Source organism: Gossypium arboreum, chromosome 12 (assembly GCF_025698485.1).
Source record: "Gossypium arboreum isolate Shixiya-1 chromosome 12, ASM2569848v2, whole genome shotgun sequence".
NCBI classification, from domain to species: Eukaryota; Viridiplantae; Streptophyta; class Magnoliopsida; order Malvales; family Malvaceae; genus Gossypium; species Gossypium arboreum.
The window spans coordinates 99,363,893-99,388,946 of NC_069081.1; the positions used below are offsets into that span (position 1 = coordinate 99,363,893).

The following is a 25,054-nucleotide window of genomic DNA, read 5'->3' on the forward strand; positions in this document are numbered from 1 at the left end:
ACTAAAAAGTTACAATCTGATCACAAAAGTTTTTCAAATTGTTTTTTTCACCCACTGTTAAGCGACACTTTCTGTCAATAATAATAATAATTTTAGTCCTTACTTTTATACTTTCTATCAATTTAACCTAATTATATATAAAATGATAAAAAATTTAAATTCTTTTAAAATATTTAGAGAAGTATAAAATTAAAATTAAAATAAAACAAAAAAATTTCCAAATAGATAAAGTGAAAAATGTGGGAAAATTATTTTAAACTTTTCAAATTTTCTCTTTATATTATTTGTATAAAATATTCAATACTCATTCTTCAAAAATACATAGGAAAAATTGAGCAAATTGTTGATTCTCTATTTTTACCTCTTCTATTTAGATATGACTTTTCTTTGATAAGACAAGAGAAAAATAATTTTTATTTTTAAATAATTGAGTATTATTATTTTATATATAATCAGGGTTTGATAGAAAGTATGAAAATTGAGAACTAATAAAAAATATCATTTAATAGTTGGGTGACCAAAAATAATTTTAAAAACTTTAATGATTAAATTGTAATTTCTTTTAATAAAGTGACCAAAACAAAAATTTATTCATAGTTTAGTGACTAATAATGTAGTTTACTCATGAATTTATATAATTTATATATTGACACATATTTAAATAAAAAATTTATTACGTATGGTAGGGGAAGCAATTTAGAAATTACAAGAAAAACCAACCATTAAGAAGGAGAAAAAGCATTGGCCAAAAAGAAATAAAGAAATATCTGACGATGGGAAGCGCAAACACCAGCGCTGCTCTAATCTCCCATTTGCAGCTCAACAGATGCTGCTTCAAACTCGTTGAGTCAACCAGGACCCAGCTGGAGTTCAACTCTCTCAAATTCAGGCTTTCAAGGAGAGGGAAGCTGGAATTCGCTGCTTCCCGGCGCGGGAAAGGTTTTAGAACAGCCGTTTGTTTCGCTGCCGTTGACGATGATGTCAAAGAGAATCGGCAACAAGTCTTCAGTGAAACCAGAAGCGCCTCTGCCACTGAAGATAGGCCTGGTATCAACCTAATTTTTTTTTTAATTTCCTAATTGCTTTTGGTAATTTAAAGCCTGGTTTCTTTGTTCCTTATTGTTTTTATTTCTTTGAGGCTGAATTGCTCCTCTTTTTTTCTGAAATGAAATTTTAGCTTGGTTACTGTTTAAATAAAATTGAATGTTTGGACTCAAGTTAGATATTTTACTATATATATATGTGGAATTGGAATTTGCAAGAGGGATTGGGCATCATGTTATGGAGTGTAACTGCGTGTTCATTTATGAATTGGAGATTTTATTGTAAATATATGTTGGCGAGAAGGCTGTTGTTTTAGGGGAAGTTTCTTAAATAACTCATGCTTGGTTTGGCCACCCTCAAATTGTTAAATAAGTCATGCTTTTGGATGAATGTTAACTCCTGATGCTAATGGATTAGATTATTGATGTATAACATTTTAAAGATGCGGTTTGTTTCAGCATAGGGGCTATTAGTGGGAGAGGAAGAGTTAACTAATGTTATGTGCTTGGACATGAGTTTCGTCATGCTAGTAGGGATTATAAGCAACTGGTTGCAATCATATGAGAATACTGCAGGAAATGAATTTCTTTCACACCCTTTTCTTAGGTGATGCCAATTATATAAGTTCTTTTTTTAATCTAGATAAAATCCTTCTGCGAAAGGTGATACTAAATCCTTAGAACACCAACTCATTTTTTTATATTTGAAGCATAGAAGGTGGCATTAATAAGAGTGTTGTTTGGTGATTCTTTAGTAATTCTAAATGCCAGAGAGGATAAATGAATGATTACACCTTGGGAATTTATAATACCACGCTTCATTTGTCCGTAAAAAATTTAGTTACAGAAACTATTTCTGGCACAGCTGTTTTTTACTTTCTTGTAGAATATGCTTTACTCACATAGAGCTTTTTTTAAAGGCATCCAATTAATAACCAAACTGCAGGGAGGTGACAGATTGTAAGGCAACACAAGGCCACTATATATCTCAAATAACTGATCTGGGATACCAGCATTTACTACACTTTGGTCACATATAGGTCTAGTGGAACAACTTGAAGCCAATAGGCCTGTGTGTGAATTTTGCAAGCAGGGAAGTAATAAACCAAGGTTTGGATTGGATACTGTAGCAAGAAATACTACCAGAAAGCTGGTTGATAATGGGTGGATTTACCAACCAAGAATATATAGCTACTTGCTGCGAACTCCAAAGTTAATGATATGAGATATAAAAGAAATTTTGACTGTCTCGTTTGAACTAGTATCTTACTTTCAAGAGAAATATAGATGATAGATATTTTTGGAGTGATGACCCTGCCATATTTGCCATCTGTGGAAAAATAGCTTGTTTCTGTGTTTTCATAATCTGCTGTACCCATTCTGTTTCATTTTCTACCTGATTAAAAGTTTTTGTGAAAACAGAGAATGGCTGTGCAAACACACACCAGAAGAAGAGGGGAGGAGGTGGGGACTTTAGTAGTTTCATTTTAGGACCAAAAATATTAGCAAATTCTACCAAAACACTGTTTCCCCCTTCTTCTAGTGTGATACATGTTTTTGACATATTTAATTTCAAATTATTGGAAAGGCATTAGCTGCATCAGTAGATTGTTTGGGAATTATATTGTTTTCTTTATCTAATTCTTGATGATAGTACTTCCAGGATCTGAATAGAAGTTCATGCTTTTGGGTAAAAAAAACTGTTGACATCACTTCTTTGATTATGATATAGATGTGGCTAATATCTCACCGGAAGAGGCACCATTTGAGCAGAATAATGAAGGAAGTTCGCTTTATAATTTTCTTTATCCCGATAAAGATCTCCTCCCAGATGATAAAGAAATGACCATATTTGATCATCTTGAAGAGTTACGACAGAGGATATTTGTGTCTGTATTGGCTGTTGGAGCTGCTATATTGGGATGCTTTGCATTTTCAAAAGAACTGATAGTGTTTCTTGAAGCTCCTGTTAAAGCACAGGGTGTACGATTTCTGCAACTAGCTCCTGGAGAGTTTTTCTTCACAACTTTAAAGGTTAGGTTGAATGGTTTATTTTGTTTTACACTATGAATGCTAGTTATTGGTTGCAAAGTTTATATAATATCATAACATGTCTTGAGTACTAACTTCTCTCTCATGTTTATTTATTTTTGGAACTAATACAGCACCATAGGAGATACATTTGGAATGATGTGCTCTTATATTAAGGAACGCTGTAAAAGTTTTGGATTAATTACTGTAGAGCGTTACATTTCGAAGAATGTGACATTGCAATTACAGTTTTGATTCTATCCTCCCTGATTAACTTTAACCTGCAGCTTGCTTGCTTTATTAATATTTTCGAACTTTGATTAGATAAACCAGTTGGTCATTACCTTGTGCGTAAAACTTACAAAAGACAAAATGGGGGAGGTGGGGGAAAGAGAAGGGACTGAGTTTAAAGAAAAACTCGGACTACTCATAACAATTGATTTAGTTCATGGCATTCTGCAGGTGTCGGGATATTGTGGCCTTCTTTTAGGAAGCCCTGTAATTCTGTATGAGATCATATCCTTTGTTCTTCCAGGCTTAACCAGAGCAGAGAGAAGGTTTCTGGGGCCTATTGTGTTGGGCTCCTCAGTTCTTTTCTATGCTGGTATTGCTTTCTCCTACTTGGTTCTGACTCCAGCAGCCTTAAATTTCTTTGTTTCGTACGCGGAAGGGGTTGTGGAATCTTTGTGGTCCATTGATCAGTACTTTGAGTTTGTACTAGTGCTCATGTTCAGCACAGGCTTGTCTTTCCAGGTATTTCCTTCCTACTTGTATTGCGGGTAGCACATGACCAGATATTATCCACCTTGCATATTTCCTTCCTACTACTCTTAGGGGAACCTACACTGATACTGTCTCATGGGGAGAGCAGAAGTTAACCTCGAAGCTAAGATGGTTGCATGTGATTTATCCTGCAGGTTCCCGTCATACAATTTCTTCTTGGACAACTTGGTCTTGTTTCGGGGGATCAGATGCTTTCCATTTGGAGGTATGTAGTGGTTGGTGCAGTTGTTGCAGCAGCTGTACTTACACCATCAACGGATCCTCTTACACAGATGCTTCTGGCAGCACCACTTTTGGGACTTTACTTAGGCGGTGCATGGGTTGTTAAGCTTACCGGAAGGTGATCACTACACCATTCAAAACTTAAATTGGGATTGGTCTAGCAGCCAGTGCATGGCAAGCATGCTCGTTTTGTATATTGTTAAAAAATAGTCATAAGGATGACTGCAAGATCAGCCAATAAATTCTTTGTATGGAATTTGTATCATTATATATTTTTTTATTTTATCATTGATTGTAGTTTATATTTTCTCCACAAATTTAGGATTGTGTGACATGTGGAGTTTGTAGCTTAGGAAAACAAGCAATGGTGTGGGTCAAGTATTAGTCTGTTTCAGAAACAAGCAGCCCATCCTCACAAAAAATTAATATGTCCAGACTGCTTGCTCCAGGGGTTCCGAAGCTGCTGTCTTCGTTTATTGCTAGCCTAATGTTCATCACACTTGTGGAGGAATTCCCGCTACAATGGTCACTACCGAGACTGCATAACATATAGAAATTAGTCAAAGCAAATAGTCGGTTGATCTAACGGCGATATATGAGCCAGCACATCCAATGGCTGGAACTAAAAGCAGGTGTTAAAAACATAAAGGCTCAGCTGAATGATTGAACCAAAGTGGGAAGAGGAGAATGTTTCAGAGTCAGTATACCTCAAACGTATTTAAATGAAGCTTTGCTTTGAATAAAAGAAGAGCAGATAGAGGTTGTAATCTAATCATCTGTAACTTCATACTAAACAGCGAAGATCAAGGGATAAACAAGTAATTTATTCTTTTTATTTTTTATATTATATTTTTAAAACTGGTTAAATAAAATTGATATTTTCTAAATTTAATCGTGCGAAATAAACTCTCTTTTTTTGAAACTAATAATAATTCAATAACATCTAAACATTTAAAGAAGCTCACCCACTTGTCCTAATTTAATTCAGTCTTACTTTTTTTTTTTTTTTCTTGATACTCGGGATTGTGTCTCCTCAAATATAAAATAATAAATGTTTAAAACTCCACAATTCTTTTGATTGGAATTTATAAATTAATTAAATGATTAAGCCCATTTTTTATGGGAATAGATCAATTTTAGCCCCCCAAAAAACTGTGATCTACCAATGTTTCTTTTAGCATTATATTATAATCAATCAATGGAACAAAACTCTGAGTTTCATTAATGAATCACGGAAGGATATACTTATAGTAATTGTAGTGTGTTTCTCAAGTTAATAAAAGTAATGATGGATTCCACGCGAGTTTAAAAAGGCATCTATTAAAACATGGGATAACATAAAAAAAAAATTGAACAACTACATATAAAACTTTTAATTGAAATGATTCCCCAACATCCAATATTATTAAAAATATCATTTTATAACAAACATATTTATTTATATAGTGTCTTTAAAATAATCAACTTAAAAATATATTATTAAGGTTTCAACCTTCAATTTTAATATACAAACTCCGAAACTTTGTTTAATGATAAAATTATAAATATATTTATTTTTAATTTTTTTTATCTGTGATATGATATAATTTAGATTATGTTGATATTGCATTGGCCATGCTAGCATGTCACTACTATTATTAATCAAACTACTTGTTGGATCTGAATAAAATTTACTGGATCAATTCAAGCCTTATATTAATAAAAAATTAATTTATAATAAAGTTAATCTTTATTATTTAAAAATAGCATGAAAAATCCTAACCGTAATAAATAACATTTTCTAAATAGTAAATATTAATTATCTTGAAATTTAGCTTTATTTAATTTTTTAAAAATAAATTATCAATTACATTCACCTACTATTATCCTAATTTGCATCTTAAATTTTAGATGTCCATGAGGCGAATAAACTACTCCTTGAAAGGGTACGGGGTGTTAGCAGATATCAAATTACTGAGGAACATATGAAATGAATTTCCCTACCCTCAAACTATTGTTGATGTATAATTGATCAAAGTAACCTTTCTTTGTAATTGATATCAACGTTTGTTGACATCTAATTTGCCTCCTAAAATATCCACTATCAAGTTATTCCCTAAGGATTAAATTCAAAATTTTCACTTAACTACAAGGACTATATGTAGATTTTTACCTTTTTCACTTTACTGTATAATTCAACGCACGCCCCTGCTGATCCCAAACACATTTTCTAATTGCAACTTTTATGGAGATTTGCAGTTTTTTTATTTATATTTTAGTTAAAGCTGGGAACTTAACGTGGCACCAAATACATGTCCAAGAAAATCTGAGAAATGTGATCCAACTGTCACCTCCCTGTCAAACTATAATATTCCTCTCTCACCCTTCCCTTACTTAAACCTCCTTGCGCCATCTCCTTCCCCATTGTACATCATTTGTATCGACCATGACAGCGGCTTCCCGAATTTCTTCCTTCCTTTCTCGTTCTCTCCTCTCTAAAGGTATTCTTTTTTATTCGAATTCATCACTTGTTTCAAATGGAAACAACTTCATATATCATTTACTGGATACTAGTATTTATAGCCGTAGTTGTTGAAATTATGAAATGTTGATAACAGGGAGGATCTGTGGAGTGGGCAGATCAGTGGCTTGTAGCTACACCACCGCTGCCGCTTTAGAGAAACCATTCACTCCTTCTATCAAGGTCAACTACACCAAGCTTTTAATTAATGGCAACTTTGTTGATTCTGCTTCAGGTCTGCTTTCCTTCTTTTACCATTTTACATTCTTGTTTGTTTTTACACCCTTGGTGAAATAAATCAATACTAGGAGGAACTACTTTTTTTTTTTTTTTTTCTCTCTTAAAAATGGAGCAACTTTATGATTAAGATAAACAAATAGAATTATTACACGTGGCAAAAGTTCAATTAAAATGAATTTCCTTTTCTCTCCTCTCCCCCGTTTATTCTTTCATCGTCCCCTCTCTCTCTCTCTCTCTCTCTCCATTCAACTCCTCTTCTTCTCCAATTGAATGTTCACGTGACAGAATCAACCCACTGTTATGACCCTCGGTTCCCAAGATTTACAAGTGTTGCATCTCAATCGGTCTCATGGTTTGTTCACAATCAAACGAGTGGAGTTAAATAGTACTTGTCCTCAGCAGATTTTGATAATGGATCTTTTTAAGCGTTTTGGAACCACTGAAAACATTACTCTGTCGTACGATTGCCAAAGGAGGGGAGGTCCGAATCATAGTTTCAGTTGCAGAAAGGGTGGAAAAGAAATTTTCCCTATGTACTTTAAGGAGGATGAAAAGAAATTTTGACTTAAATATTTTCAAATTAATTCGTATTTTGTCAAAAACGATATTGTTACACTTTCTTTTTTTAGTCAAAAAAATATTTAGTTTTCATTAAAATATAACAAATGGACTTATAAGAGGCTTCGGTTTGAGAAGTAAACACAAGTCTTAGAAGAATTTGATTTGAAAATTACACTTGAAAAGGTTTTTTAACCAAAACAATGATCTATTGAAGGTTAATAATTGTGCATGTATGTGCCGAGTAGGCATGTTATGATAGTTATTATTGAGGCAGTTGTTCACCAAATCTCCCAATCCAACAGGCAAAACTTTCCCAACATATGATCCCAGGACAGGAGATGTGATTGCTCATGTAGCTGAAGGTGATGCTGAAGATATAAATCGAGCAGTTTCTGCTGCTCGAAAAGCGTTTGATGAAGGACCCTGGCCAAAGATGACTGCTTATGTAACTTCATCCTTTTTACTTCCTTTGTCATATATATTAAAATATCTTCAACCCCCTTGAAATTTGGCTATTGTATTCCAGGAGAGATCAAGGATATTATTCCGATTTGCTGATCTTATTGACCAACATACCGAAGAACTTGCAACACTTGAGACTTGGGATAACGGAAAGCCATACGAACAAGCTGCTAAGATTGAACTACCCATGATCTCACGTCTTATTCGGTACTATGCTGGTCAGTAAAACTACTGAAAATGCACTTAGCAATTTTCCATCTCAAGTATAATTTACTAGTACCTTGTCTGCTTTTTATGCAATGTTTGATATAGGTTGGGCGGACAAGATTCATGGTCTTACAGTTCCAGCTGATAGTCCACACCTTGTGCAAACCATACATGAACCAATTGGTGTTGCTGGTCAAATTATTCCGTGGAATTTTCCTCTTCTAATGTTTGCTTGGAAGGTTGGACCTGCCTTGGCATGTGGTAATACTGTCGTTATTAAGACAGCTGAGCAGACACCATTGTCTGCTCTTTATGCTGCCAAGCTACTTCACGAGGTAGATTTTTTCCTATTGACCTTGAGGTTTTTAATACCTCGTAATTTTCTTTTAGATTTCATCCATGGCACAAACTTGAGGTGTCTGCAAATGTTGTTATTATATAATTTAGGATGTAAACACAGTTTCTTTATAACGTGATTATTAAATTCTCAATCTCACTTGGAAACATTTTAACAGGCTGGACTTCCTCCAGGTGTTCTCAATGTGGTTTCAGGGTTTGGTCCAACTGCTGGCGCTGCTCTTGCTACTCATATGCAAGTCGACAAGGTACCTTACATCCTTAAAACAACTAGTCACTCCTACACTAACTCTAGTCAGTCCCTGTTCTGCATGTAACTTTAAAGATCTTGGCAGACATAGCTTAGTCAAAATAAGAAAATTTAATTGAACTGGTGTGCTAAAATTCCTATATATTCTGTCAGATTCAGTTGAACGCAATAAAAGTAGTCAACGAAATATATATTTCATTACATCACTCTTATAGTGAACCCTAAGAGATCAATGGTAACCATTTACAGCTTGCTTTCACTGGATCAACCGAAACGGGAAAAATTGTCCTTGAGTTGGCTGCAAAAAGCAACCTTAAGCCCGTAACATTGGAGCTCGGAGGAAAATCGCCTTTTATTGTATGCAAGGATGCTGATGTCGACAAGGCGGTTGAGCTTGCCCACTTTGCTTTGTTCTTCAATCAGGTAACGTCCGAGAAAATGTGCCAAAGTCAGTTTCAAATTTGGGTTCCTTTTTATTGACTATAGTTCTAAACCATTTTGCAGGGACAATGTTGCTGTGCTGGCTCTCGTACATACGTACATGAGAGTGTGTATGATGAATTTTTAGAGAAGGCAAAGGCACGTGCATTGAAACGTAGTGTTGGCGATCCATTTGTAGCAGGCATTGAACAAGGCCCTCAGGTAAATCAACCACCAACATATAGAGCCTTCAATTTGTGACCTCATCCAAGTTAATTGTTTCTGCATGTAATCAGTCATTGTATAGAACAATGCTAAATCATATTCAAGCACCCCCAATCTTCCATGGTAGCTAGTTATACTGATATACCGACCCATACTTGAACCAGATTGATTCAGAACAGTTTGAAAAGATCATGAGGTACATAAGATCAGGTGTTGAAAGTGGAGCAACTCTAGAGACCGGAGGGGAGAGGATAGGGGACAAGGGCTTCTATATTCAACCCACAGTTTTCTCCAACGTAAAGGTATTATTACATTCACAACTTGAATGGAAAAACATGATAATGAAGATAAACTGCTCATTAGTAGAACTCTTTATTTGATGTTATTAGGAGGACATGTTGATTGCGAAGGATGAGATATTTGGTCCAGTTCAGTCTATCCTGAAATTCAAGTGAGCAAATCATCAGCCTTGGCTTATTATGGTGTATATGTTAATGGTAAAGGGAATTGGAGGGTGATGGTAATAACACATTCCTTAACTGCAGGGACATCAACGAGGTTATTCGGAGGGCAAATACGACGTCATATGGACTGGCAGCGGGTGTGTTTACGCAGGACATAGACACAGCAAACACCTTGACACGAGCACTGAAAGTGGGAACAGTGTGGATAAACTGCTATGACGTGTTTGATGCAGCGATCCCATTTGGTGGGTACAAGATGAGTGGACAAGGCAGAGAAAAGGGTATTCACTGTCTCAGCAATTACTTGCAAGTGAAGGCCGTTGTCACTCCCTTGAAGGACCCTGCATGGATTTAAAATTCCTTCAAGCTACCTTTTACAATGCTAGATCTGTTTCGTTGATTAGTGAATATTGCAGGAATAAAGATGACTGAGAAATTGTTAGTTTATCATAGATTTATGGAATGGAGTGGTGAAATGTTGATTGTGACGGAAAAAAAACTATAATTCTTGTCAGCTTGTCCAGTCGTCAACCCAAGGCTTCGAATTTGGCTTCTTTATTTTTTTATGCAATTTTCATTCCCCCTTTAAAACACAATATTCCCATAGAAAACCATATGCAGCTTTAACAGGGAATAGTCATGTTTCCACACAAATCAATCCGGAGAAACTTGGTGTTCTTAGCTCACTCCAGCAAACCACGATCTTTCCAAACCATTCTTACATACTTTTAAAGACACTTAACCGTATTCAGGAAATCGATCCCTTGGATTGAATATATCCAGAAAGTATTGACTACGATAATACTCCGCTAGCAACATGCAAATGGTTCATTAAGCAATCAAGTCCCCTAAATCCTAAGCAGCTTCTATCTCATGGTTTGCATAATTGCATCCAACTACACATATTAAGTTTCTTTGATCCTTGTCATGCCCCCACCAAAGAGTAGGAACAATTTATCAATTTTAATAGTAGGTGCTTTGACACATGACAAGGCATATAAAAGAATGAAGGCAGGAGATACCTGGATTTCCAAACACTAAATTTTGCTGCATTTTCTGTATGATAAGGTTGAAAGAACTCCTCTCTTTTAACATCCAGAATCCTTGAAAACCATCGCTTCTTATATCCTGACTTACATTTGAAATGGGATCCTGAATGCAATTATTTTGTTCCGCCTAAAATTACATTAAAGATAAACATTTTAACAAAAATAGACAAAGGTAAAAGGATTTCCCAGTTATAACCTATGGTTCCACTCCAAAATTTCCTTTAAACTAATCTAAATAAAGTCTCATGGTCAACATCAAATACCATGTGACACCTATTTCATTTTAAATTGTGAGGCATAATTTTTTTTCCTAAAGTAAAGGAAAGCCCTTTGCTTATACGATAAGTATCTTTTAAGTCCATATGAGGTACCCCATCTATTTATATTGTCAAGGTCTAGGCTGGCAGCTTTGTGACTGGACTTTTTCATATGAAATGAAAAATGGTGTTTTATTTAGGAAACAAATGAATTTCAAAATAAATCATAACTTGAAATCCTTTAATTTCTTCTTCTCATCTTATTCACAGTGCTCGATCATTGTTCATTCATAAACAAAAAATGGAATTCAATCTATTTGTTATTTCCATAAAATTTTCTGAAAATGAATGTATATAGCTAAAAAGAATACTTAAAGACAGACCCATCAAGTATAAAGAATCCCATTTTTCAAATGTTGAAGATTTTATAGCTCAACCTCAATTAAACCCAATTTCATACTTCACCTTGCTACATAATTTTCGTTTAAATTATTTATGAAAATAAATTATAAATCTGTAATGTGGGTGAGTTTAGTACTTCAGTTGGAATAAAAGAAAACTACTAGAGATAGAAAAATAGAAAGAGGACGAAGAAACGAAATAAATTCTTTAATAATAAAATAAAGAAAGTATATTTGGAATTTTGGAGAAAGAATCAATTGAATTAGATATAAATCTCCCCACGTGGGATCCATGTCTTCATTTTTGTCAGATTCCCTTATCTCCTTCTCCACCTAATAATTTCCATTTCCTTCCGCATCAAATAAAACAAAAGGTTAAATTTTATTTCTAGTTCCCATATTTTAGTAAAATTTAATATTTAATCCTTTTACTTTATAATTAAAAATATTTATTTTAGTCATCACGTTATTAGTAATTTTATTCAAGCAAAGAGGTAAAACCCAAATTTTGATCTTAATTCAAATGCTTATAAAAGAAATCTGTAACACCTCTATCAACCACTTGGTAGTAAAGAAATTTATTCATATATTGATAAAAATATTATAAAAATTTTTACTTAAAAAATAATTGGGAGAGAAATGGATTAAAAATTTATGTAATGATTTGAAAACCCTTAATATTAAAACTTGGCTATTTGAAATTATTTGAAGTATTTGAAACACCTTGTTTTGATAAATAATAGTATTGGCATCGCCATTTCAGTATTTAATTTTTTAAAATGTAATATTGAGGTTAAAAAGTTCATATTATTCAACTAACCCAAAATTTCTTCACCTACACAATTCAAAAACCAAACGATTTTTTTTTTCCTAAATAAAGGGAAAATCTGTAACACAACAAAAACCCATTGTCGACCTAAAACCATTGTTTAGCTACCTTCACCTCATCTATTAAAAAATGCAAAAGAAATTCATGACTTGCTTCTATTTAATAATGGGCTCTCTCTTCGACACTTTCGTTGTGGATTAATTGTATGAAAATTTAAAATATCAAATTTATTTGAATGATGTTACATATTACAGAAGTTGTATACTTAGTATATCAATTTTAAATTATTTATTTATTTGAATTTAGGTTTTTATTTACTTCAAAGTATACAAGTCAAGCATACATAGTCCATCCATTCAAGATTAAAGTATATCACACTATGAATGTCACAAATGAATAAATCCACAAACGAATTTAAAATCTATTTTACTTGGGTCATGTGTGATAATTGTTAATCCAGTCAGTCATATCTATGTCACTTATCTTCTAGGAGTTATCCACTTTGATGCTCAAAAGAAAACATCTCTCCAATTGGACTTGATAGGCAACATATTAGTCTTTCAATCGATTTGCTCATTTTCGATTAGACTAAAGACATGTTTAGGTTCATTTACTAATATAAGTCATCTTTCTGTATTATGATCCAACCATGTAATACCTCTTAATATTAGTTTTTTGTAGTTAATCGTCAGTTGGATTCCAGTTAATGAGGAAACACCAGGTACCTTATATTTTGAGAACAAAATAGAAAATCAAATTAAAGAAACACCAACTGTTAACTTTTTCACAACAGTAAGGGAGTCCCCTCCTATTGTCACCTCTCTACTCCTCAGATTCAGGTCCATCTGCATTGCCTATATGCATGCGAGCACCTCCGCTGCGAAAGCGGATTCAATATGTCTATTGATGATGGTTTTCGATTCTACCACATTCCCTTCGATCATTCGACTCACATTCTGGAACAGAACATCTTCATATGTTTCTGATAAGTGGCATCAAGATTTATTTTAACCTGGGGTGCTATCAATGAACTCCATTTTTCCAACATGGCATGTCTATGATACAGTCTATCATTTACTTGGGAAATTAATTGAGATGTTTCTTTTGCAAAATAGAAAAATAAATATCAGGTTGGGTTGAATTATAAAGTATTAGGTTAGAAGTCTAGAAAATACTTTTAATTGGATTTGATATGAGAAAGACTCAAAAGCCCCTTATATTAAAAGAGAGGGACGATAAACCCTAGTATTATTAACTAAGGTTGTCACCCCCTATACTCCTAGTTAGACTAGGAATTCATTTTTCTATTTGAAATAAACTTCTACAGTTCAACAAAGGTTTTACTTCTTCTCCCTATAAATAGATGGCACCAATAGAGCATAATACACAACTTTAAGTTATTGTTATTCTACCCGAAAATAGTGAGAGTTTATTCGCTAAGAATTAAATATATTTTTTGAAATAACAATTTTATTGGTTTCTATTGAGAAGAAAATTTTGTTTTCAAACTAAAAGTAAAGAAAATTATTTCTAGTTTTGTTCTTGGTTTGAATTGTTCGAGCCCACATTCAAAGCAGTTTGTGTTACAAGAACAGTGGAGAAGGTCGTTCGGTTGAAAGCCAAGAACGAGAAGGATCCATCTAGACTATGTGCGATTTTGGTAAATGGTTTCTTGCTGTAAATATAACAAACTGGCTCAATTTTCAAAAATTTTATTTTTTAATGAGCAAGAAAATTATTTTTAAACCGAATTTTTTCCAACATTTAGTAGAGGTTGAAAAGTGAAAATTTGTGATTGTAGTTCTACATTGCATTATGAGCATACTACTAGGAACAAAATTATCCATTCGGATCAACTGAAGGTTTGGACTTTGTCTACTTAGATATAAAAAGGTATATCAAACTCTTTTTTATCCCAGATTCATTATCTCGCATATGAATTCATAGTGTAGGATAGTCATATTTTAATTTTCTATTACGTTTGATGCTCCAACATCCCAACAAACAGTAGACATGCACAACTATTAGGCTTTAAGCATCAAAGGCAATTTGATGAGTAGCCTATGTGCCAATGACTAGGGTCTGGCTGCTACCTAAAAAAAGGTTTAATTATTGCATTAGGTGGACAACAAAGTTTACATGGTTTTATAGATGATTGCAAGACACATGTAACAAAGTTTGGCAAAGTGACTAGGACGATCACATTATTCGCAATGGAGAGAGTTTAAGTGAAAGATTGTTGCTCAAAATTTTTTTTGGGAAACCATGGCTAATTGCTTTCATAGGCATTTATAATTCTGCTTGAGATCATTACCCCATCAAGAAGGAATTGTGATTTCCCTCTATACAACAACTATAGTGATAGGAGTTAATGTTAAGCTTGTAGGCTTCTTCATGTTTTAAGAAAAGTTCATGATCAATTAACTTTTCATAAAGTGCTCTGTATGTGAAACGTGTTGGATCTAGTGCCTTGAGTGTAGTATACTCATTTTTAAAGTTGTAATTTTTCAAACAAATTGGTTAATAAAAAAAATTCATTGATTATATTAATATACTCTATATAATTACATGTATGTGTTACTTGTATACTTTGATGTAAGTAAAAGAATGATTTCAAATAAATAAGGAACCAAAAACTGGTGTATTGGGTATACGACTTCTTTAATATGTAGCGTCATTCATAATAGTAGAATTCATAGCCCGAGACGTGGGTAAATGATAGCCTCTCATTGTGTAACAGCCCGATTTTGGGCCTAGTCGGAACAGTGGTTTCGGGACCACTATTTCGAGGCCAGAGAAAATTATTTTAGTATTATTTTATGTTTTATAATATAATTTTATAAGTGCATGTAAATTTTGGTAAGTTAATTTTAGCAATTTCTAGTCCAATTTTGAAAAAGGACTAAATCGCGTAAAAGGTAAAAGTTGTGTTTTAATACCTAAAGGTGTTAAATTGCCTTGTATCTTAAATTGGGGGTATTTAAAGTGAAATTAGGCCATTGAAAGTGTGATGGCCGGCCATGGGAGACAAAATTGTTGAAAAGTCAAAATTAGGTGAAATTTGGTCACCAATTTTGACTAGTTTTATTATTAACAAATCAAAAAGAAAAAGCTATCATTTTTCTCTTCTCCTTCACCGAAATATGCAGCAAAGAAAGGGCTTTGATGCTGGAAAATTTCAGCAACATATTTCCCTTGCTTGTAAGTGATTTTAATGTCTTTGCTTGATGATTTTTACATTTTTGGAACCCCTAAAGCATGAGCTTTCATATGAGGGGTCTATTTTGTAAAATGATGAAGAGTCTAGAGTTTTTCCATGAGAGTAAATGTTTTGTTTGCTGTGTTTTTATGGAAGATTATGAGTCCTAGTTGTCTAATAAACAACTTTTGTGAAAGAAATTGCATGAAAACACCTTAAAAGGGGCTAGATTGTTAAGTTGTAAAATGAGTTGTAAATGTGTGAAATAGTTGAAATTATGAGTTGCTATAGTTATGAAAATGGTTCATCTAGACTCAAGGAGTAAAGAAATGTGATAAAATTTATTTTACGAGCCTAGGGTAATTTGGTAATTTTAGCAAAATATAGGGGCAAAATTGTAAAAATTGCCCAAGTGTGTCAATGGACTAATTTGATCAGTACATTGTTTTAATAAGTTGAATGTGATATTTTAGATGATGAAAATCGAGATTTGGACCTAGAATGGAAAGAAATCGATTAAGGGATAATTACATTTTTTTTTTCACCTTTGTGGTATCGAGGTAAGTTCATGTGTAAATAATGTAGCATAATTGTTATTTTTAAGTTATTGATGTTAAATATATGATATGCTGATTTCTATCATGAAATATATGCTTTGTGGTTATTTTCGAATAAAATGCAAGTTATGTGTATTATCTGTTAAATATAAAGTGCTACCGAGTATTGGTTTCGGTATTTTACGGAAGATGGCAAGGAGATGTGTTCGAGGAAAATCCTATTTGAACCTTAGGAATAGATTAGGATACAAGTGACATGTCACTAGGATGGTTGAGCATCCGAACTCGTTGAGTTGAGTCCGAGTTCACTTATGGGCGGGTTACATGGTAGCTTGGCTACATATGTGGCACTTATGTGCAAACTTTCCATGTATCCGAATTATATTCCGATGTGTTCAACGGGTAAAATTCTACTCAAATGGAGGAATACTCGAGATGAAAGGGACGTATTGGTAAATGTTGTGAAATGGATACTTTGAACAGGTATGTACTTAACCCTCGGGTTGAAAACTTGACATAACAACAATATGGTAAGATAATAAATGAAAATGTGATATGAATGTCTCGGTGATGATTATACAAACGATGTTGTATTAATTTTGTGAACAATGATCATAAATGAGTAATTTAGCCTTGACAGATTTGAGTTACTGCAGTAGTGTAACTTTGAAAATACACTAAAAATAGTGGAAAATGAGTTAGAGGCAGAATAAAATATGGGATTAAAGCTTAATGAGTCTATTTTCACATGAAAGAAATAGAGGAAGAAAAAGAATTCCATATTGTGTGATATTTGAATTCTTGTGAAATAGGGTCTGAATGAATTCGAGATCCCCTATTCTAACTTTAGAAATTCACCAAAATTGTAAAAAAAATTATTAAGAGTCATACCTTACATTCATGGATTCCTTATTAAGTCTATTTTTAGGGAAAATAAACTCCATGGTCGTTGGAATTTTTTACAGGGAGAAATTCGGTTTGTAGTGCACAGGGGTCAGAGTGGTCATACCCTGAAACAGGGGAGACTTTAACTAATAAACTATACTAACTGGCCCAACCAAAAATTCTAGAAAAAAATTAGTAAGTATACATATGAGTCTAGTTTCAAGAGAAATAGACGATAACATTATTCAAGTCTTGTACTATGAGATAATTGAACTGTATTACAGAAGGGTCGAAACTGTTAGACAGTGAATCAGGGGTAACTTTGAGGAATAAATTGTACTATTTGGCTTAACCAAAAGTTCTGAAAATTTTATGGAAAAAATGAAAATAAGTCTAGTTTCATATAAAATTAACGGAACTTAATTCGGAGTTTCATAGCTCCAGATATAAATAATTTAGTGACTGTTGCTCAGAAAGACAGCTTGTAGTGAACTTGAGAATATGTTGTAAACATTGATAAAACAAGTTAATGAGTGCTTATTGTTTTCATATGAACTTACTAAGCGAAAGCTTAACCCCCCCTCTTCTTTCCCATGTTTTCTAGAGTTTCCAGGTTAGCTCGAGTTGGAGGCTGTCAGATATATTATCACACTGTCAAGCTAACGCTATTGGTGTAGTGATTTCAAGTACTTTGAGCCTATGGCATGTATAGGAGTTTAAATATTAGAGTATGTGATATGGCTTTAACCATATGTGTTGGCCTATTTTGATTATGGGGTTGTAAATCTATTTTAATTATGCATGCATGTGCTATGGTATCATGTGATGAGTTTATAATGATTATAGTATGAATGTGGTAAAGATGTGAGTAAAATCTATAATATCTATTGCATGTGAAATTGCCATAATCATGACATGTTAGGAATGTTTAAGTACCTAATCTTGCCATGTTGTATGTTATTGTATAAGTATGCGTGTATCTATTGTGAGTGTGACAAAATGGCTTGGAAAATAGCCTTGTATTTGTCCAGGTTTTTGGACACAGGTTTGGGACACGGGCGTGTCCCTAGCACACGGGCGTATACTCTATACCCACACGGGCATATGAAGCCTTGATGCAAGAGATTTTCTAAGTTTTTCATGAGTTCTCGATTGGGTCCCGAACCACTCCGGATGTATATTTTGGGCCTCGTAAGCCCGTATATGGGACAGATTGTATATGAAAATAAAAGTTTTTAATTATTTGAGATTTCATGGCCCTGTTTAGTATGGAAGTGTTAGTAAAAGTCAGGAAACACCTCGAACCCTATCCCGGCGTCGGATGCAGGCGAGGGGTGTTACACATTGGCATTACATGATTGATAAAAAGTAAATGTGGTTCATCTTTGTGATGAATAACTTGATTACTATTTAATAATAATTGAATTTTTATGAAGGCAAATGTAATGATTACCATGAGATAAAATAGGATCATATTGAGAGAACGAATATTATCTCAAAAAGATTAAAGATATCTTATGATGGTAACACATTTATGACAATGCCATTGGATGAACACTGATTGAGTTGCTTTCATAATGGTATGTTGTTAGGGAGAGCTCAGTCACGATACTGTAATGGAATGACTTCATGACTAAATGAATTTATAATTAATAAATATTGAAACTTAATTATAAATCATTTGAGCCTCAATTGCATATGTCTAATTACTCCCTTCGTTAGCTTGTTAAAATAAAAAATGAATTGTATGTTGAATCAAATGAATAAAAATGGTGAAAATGAAACAATAAGAAACATTTTAAAATGATTATGGTTTTCTTCAAAATGAAAATGAAAAATGAAAATGACTTGAAAAATGAATTTATGTTTTTCGAATTAAATGAAGCTCGAAAATAGAAATAAATCATTTGGTCAAGTGAACCATTGAATACAGAAAAATAAATATATTTTCTCATAGATTCGTTTACCGTAAAGTCGCATTGATTTTGACGTAATTAGAATCTGTTGAGAAAATTATTTAATTAGAAATATATTGAGATGTTTATTTTGGGAAATAGAAAAATAAATATTGAGTTGGATCAAATTATAAAATATTGGGTTAAAAGCCAGGAAAGTACTTGTAATTGGACCTGATATGGGAGAGGCCCAAAAGCCTCTTATGTTAAAAGAGGTGAACTGCAAACCTTAGTAATATTAACCAGGGTTATCGCCACCTATACTTCTAATTAGACTAGGAGTTTGTTTTTCTAGTTGAAATAAACGTTTACAATTTAACAAGGATTCCACCTTCTCTTCCGATAAATAGATTTCACCGATAGGGATATTTAGACAATTTTAAGTTATTGTTACTCTACCTGAAAATAGAGAAAAAATATTCTCAACTATTGAATACAATTTTTGGAATAATAAATTCTGCCAGTTTCTATTTGAGAAGAGATTTTTCATTTCCACACTAAAGAAAATAAATTATTTTTAGTTCTGTGTTTTGATTTGAATCATTCGAGCCCACACTCGAAGTAGTTTGTGGTACGAGAATAGTGAAAAAGATCGTTTGATTGAAAGCTGGGAACATAAGGACCCACCTATTTGAAAAAACAAGTGCGAATTTGGTCTAGGGTTTCTTGCTATAAATATCACAAATCGGGTCAATTTTCAAAATTTTATTTTCCTCTGTGCAAGAAAACCATTTTTGAACTGGATTTTTTCCAACAAAAAGTGTGTTGCAAGAGTGAATGGTAACAAAAATCTCATAGAACTCAAGGCCAAGACCACTTAGGATCATTACTTTGAGTTCATCATTGCTGATAAGGGCATTTGTAATGGCAAGTTAATTTGGCAAGGAGCAAAAATCTCAAAGGTAGTCAACAACAGATTGAGCATCTTTTTAAATTTGAGCTATTGATCATGAAGATTGAAAAGTCTAGTTTGTGATTTATTAGCAAACATAATGTTAATGTTATCCAAGCTTGGTTAACAAATAAGGCAATAACAACCATAAAAGCAAGGGTTGGTTTAATTGATGTTAAGAGAGTATTCTAGATGAGCTGGTCTTGTGGAACTAAGTTTGATAATTTGGATTAGATACATTTTGGTTATTATATATTATGGTTTTGGAAAAAGGCAAAGGAAGAGCCATCAATATGACTAAATAAATTATGATTGTTCATAAACATAGAAATTCCATCTTTCTATGTTATAAAGTTTTAGGAGACAATAAGTTTAATGTGTAATTGTATGGTAAGATTGGATTGCACGCTAGTGGTGCAAGTGGTGTTGTCGCTATTAAGTACAATGCTTAAAACAACATTGAAAATGCATAGAGAAAAAATGGGTAGAAAATGTTAGAATTTGACTTTTAGTAGTTTTTAGACCTTGGTTACCATATGTGGTTACCATATGTGAATATAAAAATACACAATGGAATGAATGAAAAATAATGTTTATTGAAAAATCTAAGTATTTGTAGCTGAAAAAGCATTTGATTTGCACTTGAAAAATAGTTTCATTCCAACAACTGTTAGAATAGAAAACAAAAGAAAAGTTAAATGCAAAGTAACGCAATGAGCAAAGTAATGAGAGATAACATACAATGTTTGTTAACGTAGTTCAGACACAATGATCCTACATTTATGGAGCCTCACTTAGAGCATGATTTGATTCAACAATTCATCTGGTACAACTATTGACTAAAACCTAAACTACCCTTTACACATACGAATATTTGTATCCCCAAAGTTGAACCCAAATCACTATAAATCACTCTCTCAAATACCTCACAATACAACCAATAAAACTCTCTAAGAAATGCCTAAAAGAGTGTCACAAAATAACCATAAGAACACAATAAAATTTCCGACAAAGACACTCAAAAAATACTCTCTAAGTGACAACACAAGCAACCTATTTATAGAATGATATAAGAGTCCATCTGACAGAGTTTTGATAAGCTTTAAACTCTTATTTAAAAGATGAAATTGTCTTATTAATTATCCTGAGTATTTATCAAATAAAAGTCCTTATAAATCAATCTTTCAACTACTCCAAAACTCACTCAAGAGATAAGGATAAGGATAAATATTGTCTTCATTTTAAACTTTTCAATATGACCAATTAAAAAGCTGAAGAGTCCTTGCCAAAAACCAACTGTTGTTTTCAAACATGTCATTCCTTAGTAGGAAAAAAAAAGTCAAACACCCATGGGCCCAGAATAGCCAATGGCCTAAGTAGAAAATTCAATTCTCGTTCTAACATAATATGGAACGAGTAGGTTCAAACTCCCCCTAACAATCCCCCTTGGCATTTTTGACAAAACCCTATAGTAAATGGTTAACCCACATTCCAAACAAGTTATATAGCAAAGGAGTTAGAATATATCTCCCCCTAAGAGGTAGAATCATACTTGATCACATAATCAATTAAGTATGCACCAATGTCATAAACAAATAGCAACATCTTAGCATCTTCTTTTTAAAAAATCAATATCATCTCTCCCTTTGACAAAGTGAAATGTAGCAACCGTAACAAATAAAAAAAACATGTCATTTGTTGCTACCATTTTCTCCCATTTTTTGACAAATATGTTAAAAGTGCAACCATAAGAAATCAACTATAAGTGAAATCAAAGTAAACAGAATCACCAAATTAGCATCATTACTCCTCCTCACTCTATTTATTCTTTATCAGCTTCCATCAAGTTGTTTAAAGGGGATGGGATCAAATGATACCTTATCTACAAGAAAAGTTATAGCTTGTAGAACAACAATAGTTTTTTCTAAGAAACCTAGATGACATTTCTGCAATCCTCAATAGATTTTTAACATGGTTGTCATGAGTTGAATTATTGTTTCACATGAAAACAAAATCAAATGCAAATATTCATTACTCAAATGTTTTCGATCCTTCCTTACCCAAAATAAACTATTTCTGTAGTCTTTTTGTTCCATTCATTGTTCTAACAAGTTGTGCAACATATTTGAACTTCTTCCAATCCCTCATTATTTTAAAACAATGGGGTCTGATATAGTTAGCTTTCCCATAGTAAATACATAAGGGTTTTCATTTCATTACGTTACCTTTGTGTTGTCATCTAGTTATTGTTCTATTATATGTTGCAGCATGTTTTGCATTTCTCCTTTGATCATCCTTTAACTTGCAACAATGAGATCTAATATGTACCCTTTCCATAATGATAACAAATATGATTTTGATTCTTCCTTTTGTCTGTCTCAAAAGAAGAAGAACTCACTTATTTAGTTTTAATAGAACTTTTAGGAGTTTTAAGTTCTTTATGTAACAGCCCGATTTTGGGGCTAGTTGGAATAGTGGTTTCAGAACCACAAATCTGAGGTTTGAGAAATTATTTTTAATATTATTTTATGTGTTAAAGCATGATTATATGAGTGCATGAAAATTTTGGTGAACTAAATTTAGCGATTGCTTGCTTAATTTCGAAAAAAGACTAAATCGCATAAAGTGCGAAAGATTTTTTTTACTTCCTGAAAGTGTTAAATGGCTATGAAACATTAAATTAAAGGTCCTTAATGAGTAAATAGACCACAAATTTATTAGTGGCTAGACATGGAGCCTTAATTCATGGAATGGTCAAATGTTAGATGACTTAATTGATAATAAAATATTAACCTAAAAAACTAGCTATCATCTTTTTCATCTTCCTTTCTCCTCCACCAAAAATTTCAGCAAAGAGGGGGGTTTTGAGAACTCAAAATTTCAGCAACTTCTATCCCTTACAAGTAAGTGATTTTGATGGTCATTTTTGTTGATTTTTGTGTTTTTGGAACCCTTATAGCTTAATCTAGCTAACGAGGGGACTATTTTGAAAAATGGTTGATAGTCTAGAGATTTACCATGAAAGGATTTGTGATGTTTGCTGAGTATTTATTGAAGAAAATGAATCATGGTTGTTAAATAAACAACTTTAGTGAAAGGGGTTTTCATGAAAACACCTAAAAGGACCATTTGTGAAGTTTATAAAATAGGATGTAAATGTGTGAAATAATTGAAAATTTTGAGTTTCTATAAGAGTAATAAAGATTTGGCTAGGCTTGTTAAAGGAGGAAATTTGATTAAAATCATTTTACGAGCCTAGGGGCAAAATTGTAACTTTGTGAAAGTCTAAGGGCAAAATGGTCATTTTGACAAAGTAGGAATTTTGGAATGTCTTGATTAATGTGATGATTGAATAAATAAATTTTTCATTATAGATCAAGAAATACGGAATCCGGACTTAGACCGGGGGAAAACCAAGCTAGTGGACTAAATCAAACTAGCTGTTCATATTTTGCATACCGAGGTACGTTTGTATGTAAATAACATACTTTGTATTATGCAATTAATAATCGATGTTGAATGAGTGGTTTAATTAATGTTACAAATATGTCCAAAGAGACTTGATGTAGTAAAAACTCCCGGCTGAACCTTAGAAATAGATTGAATATCCATGCCATGACAATTAGGTGATATGTGTGCTAGTGTAAGACCATGTCTGGGACATGGCATCGACCACATTATGAGAGCAAGTGTAAGACCATGACTGGACATGGCATCGGCATTGATATGTGTGCCAGTGTAGGACCATGTCTGGAATATTGTATCGGCGTTGATATGTATACTAGTGTAAGACCATGTATGGGACATGGCATCGGTGTTGATATGTGTGCCAGTGTAAGACCATGTCTTGGACATGGCATCGGCGTTGATATGTGTGCTAGTGTAAGACCATGTCTGGGACATGGCATCGGCCACATTATGAGAGCTAGTGTAAGACCATGTCTGGGACATGGCATCAGCGTTGATATGTGTGCTAGTGTAAGACCATGTCTGGGACATGGCATCAGCCACATTATGAGAACCAGTGTAAAACCATGTCTGGGACATGGCATCGGTATTGAGACGAGAGCTAGTGTAAAACCATGTCTGGGACATGGCATCAACATTGAGACGAGAGCTAGTGTAAGACCATGTTTGGGACATGGTATCGGCCTCAACATGTGAGCTAGGGTAAGACCATGTCTGGGACATGTAATCGGCAATTTACCCTTTTGTGTGAGGATTATCGGGTATCTCTTAGTATTCCAAATGGTTCCACGGGTTATTTTAAGCTTATGATAAAGATATGAAAGGATATAATCATGTTGTGAGTGGAACATGTTCTTACTCGAAACTCATGAGATATGAGCTTAGTTACGATGTCTTAATGGTAAGGATGAAATTAAGTAAGTTTTATCTATGAGAATGATTGTAGGGACGATGATTGTAGGGACGATCTTGAAATCTTTGGCTTATACTTGTGATGTGTAAATATATAGTAAATCTACCATTGTTAAATCAAGAATATTGTGTTGGTTTATAATATGTTATGTGTTTAAAGATGTATGGTTGATGTTGTTACTTATTTACATGCAACTTACTAAGCTTTATGCTTACTCCCTCTCCTTTCTATTTTCTTATGGCATCGCCAAGCTAACTCGGGGATCAAAGGACATCGGAGGCTTGATCACACTATCAATCAGAATATTTGGTATAGATAGATTTATCATTTTGAGTATGGCATGTATAGGGACTTGGTCTTTTTGCTAAATATCATATTGTTTTAGCCAAATATGTTGGCTTGTTATGAAGGTTGATTCATTTTGTATAAGGTAATGGATGATAACTAATATTTATTATTGCTAAATGCATTTTATGAGGATTTCCATGGATGTGGTTATTGCATGGCTTGTACTGATAAGTAGGAGATGTTGTATGTGATAGAAAATAGCTTAGAATCGATGTATGGATGTTTGATGTTATGTAGGTTGGTGCAAGTAAGGATGGCAAAAAGGCTTGGTAGATAGCCTTGTTTTTGTCCACACGGGCGTGTGTCTAGGCCGTGTGTGACACACGGTCTGCCCCATGGGCGTGTAGTCAGGCCATGTGTCACCTGAACCTAAATTTGGCAAAATAAAATGTCCAGTAGTAACCACATGGGTGAAGACACGGTCGTGTGTCTCAACTTTGTGAAGGACACGGCCATAGTACATGGGCAATTGCCCAGGCCATGTGAAGTCTGCACCTTAAAATGTGAAATTGAATTCGCCACATAGCCTAGTACAC

General features: G+C 33.5%; 2 protein-coding genes and 1 long non-coding RNA gene across 3 annotated transcripts; all 3 read left to right on the forward strand.

Annotated features, from left to right (window-relative positions):
* Positions 1 to 676: 676 nt before the first annotated feature.
* LOC108476744 (sec-independent protein translocase protein TATC, chloroplastic) lies at positions 677 to 4,396 on the forward strand. The gene is made up of 4 exons (XM_017779040.2): positions 677 to 1,047; positions 2,776 to 3,077; positions 3,537 to 3,827; positions 3,992 to 4,396. The coding sequence occupies exons 1-4, from the start codon at positions 774 to 776 to the stop codon at positions 4,199 to 4,201; spliced, it is 1,077 nt and encodes a 358-aa protein (XP_017634529.1). The 5' UTR covers positions 677 to 773; the 3' UTR covers positions 4,202 to 4,396.
* Positions 4,397 to 6,333: 1,937 nt separating this feature from the next.
* On the forward strand, positions 6,334 to 10,376 carry LOC108477187 (benzaldehyde dehydrogenase, mitochondrial-like). Its single transcript, XM_017779656.2, has 11 exons — positions 6,334 to 6,559; positions 6,677 to 6,814; positions 7,683 to 7,825; positions 7,907 to 8,060; positions 8,155 to 8,384; positions 8,565 to 8,654; positions 8,906 to 9,079; positions 9,161 to 9,298; positions 9,466 to 9,603; positions 9,691 to 9,752; positions 9,847 to 10,376. The coding sequence occupies exons 1-11, from the start codon at positions 6,505 to 6,507 to the stop codon at positions 10,118 to 10,120; spliced, it is 1,596 nt and encodes a 531-aa protein (XP_017635145.1). The 5' UTR covers positions 6,334 to 6,504; the 3' UTR covers positions 10,121 to 10,376.
* A 5,042-nt stretch (positions 10,377 to 15,418) lies between these two features.
* Positions 15,419 to 17,823, forward strand: LOC128285106 (uncharacterized). Its single transcript, XR_008275518.1, has 3 exons — positions 15,419 to 15,502; positions 15,974 to 16,060; positions 17,547 to 17,823. It is a non-coding gene; the product is annotated as an uncharacterized LOC128285106 (long non-coding RNA).
* Positions 17,824 to 25,054: the final 7,231 nt, after the last annotated feature.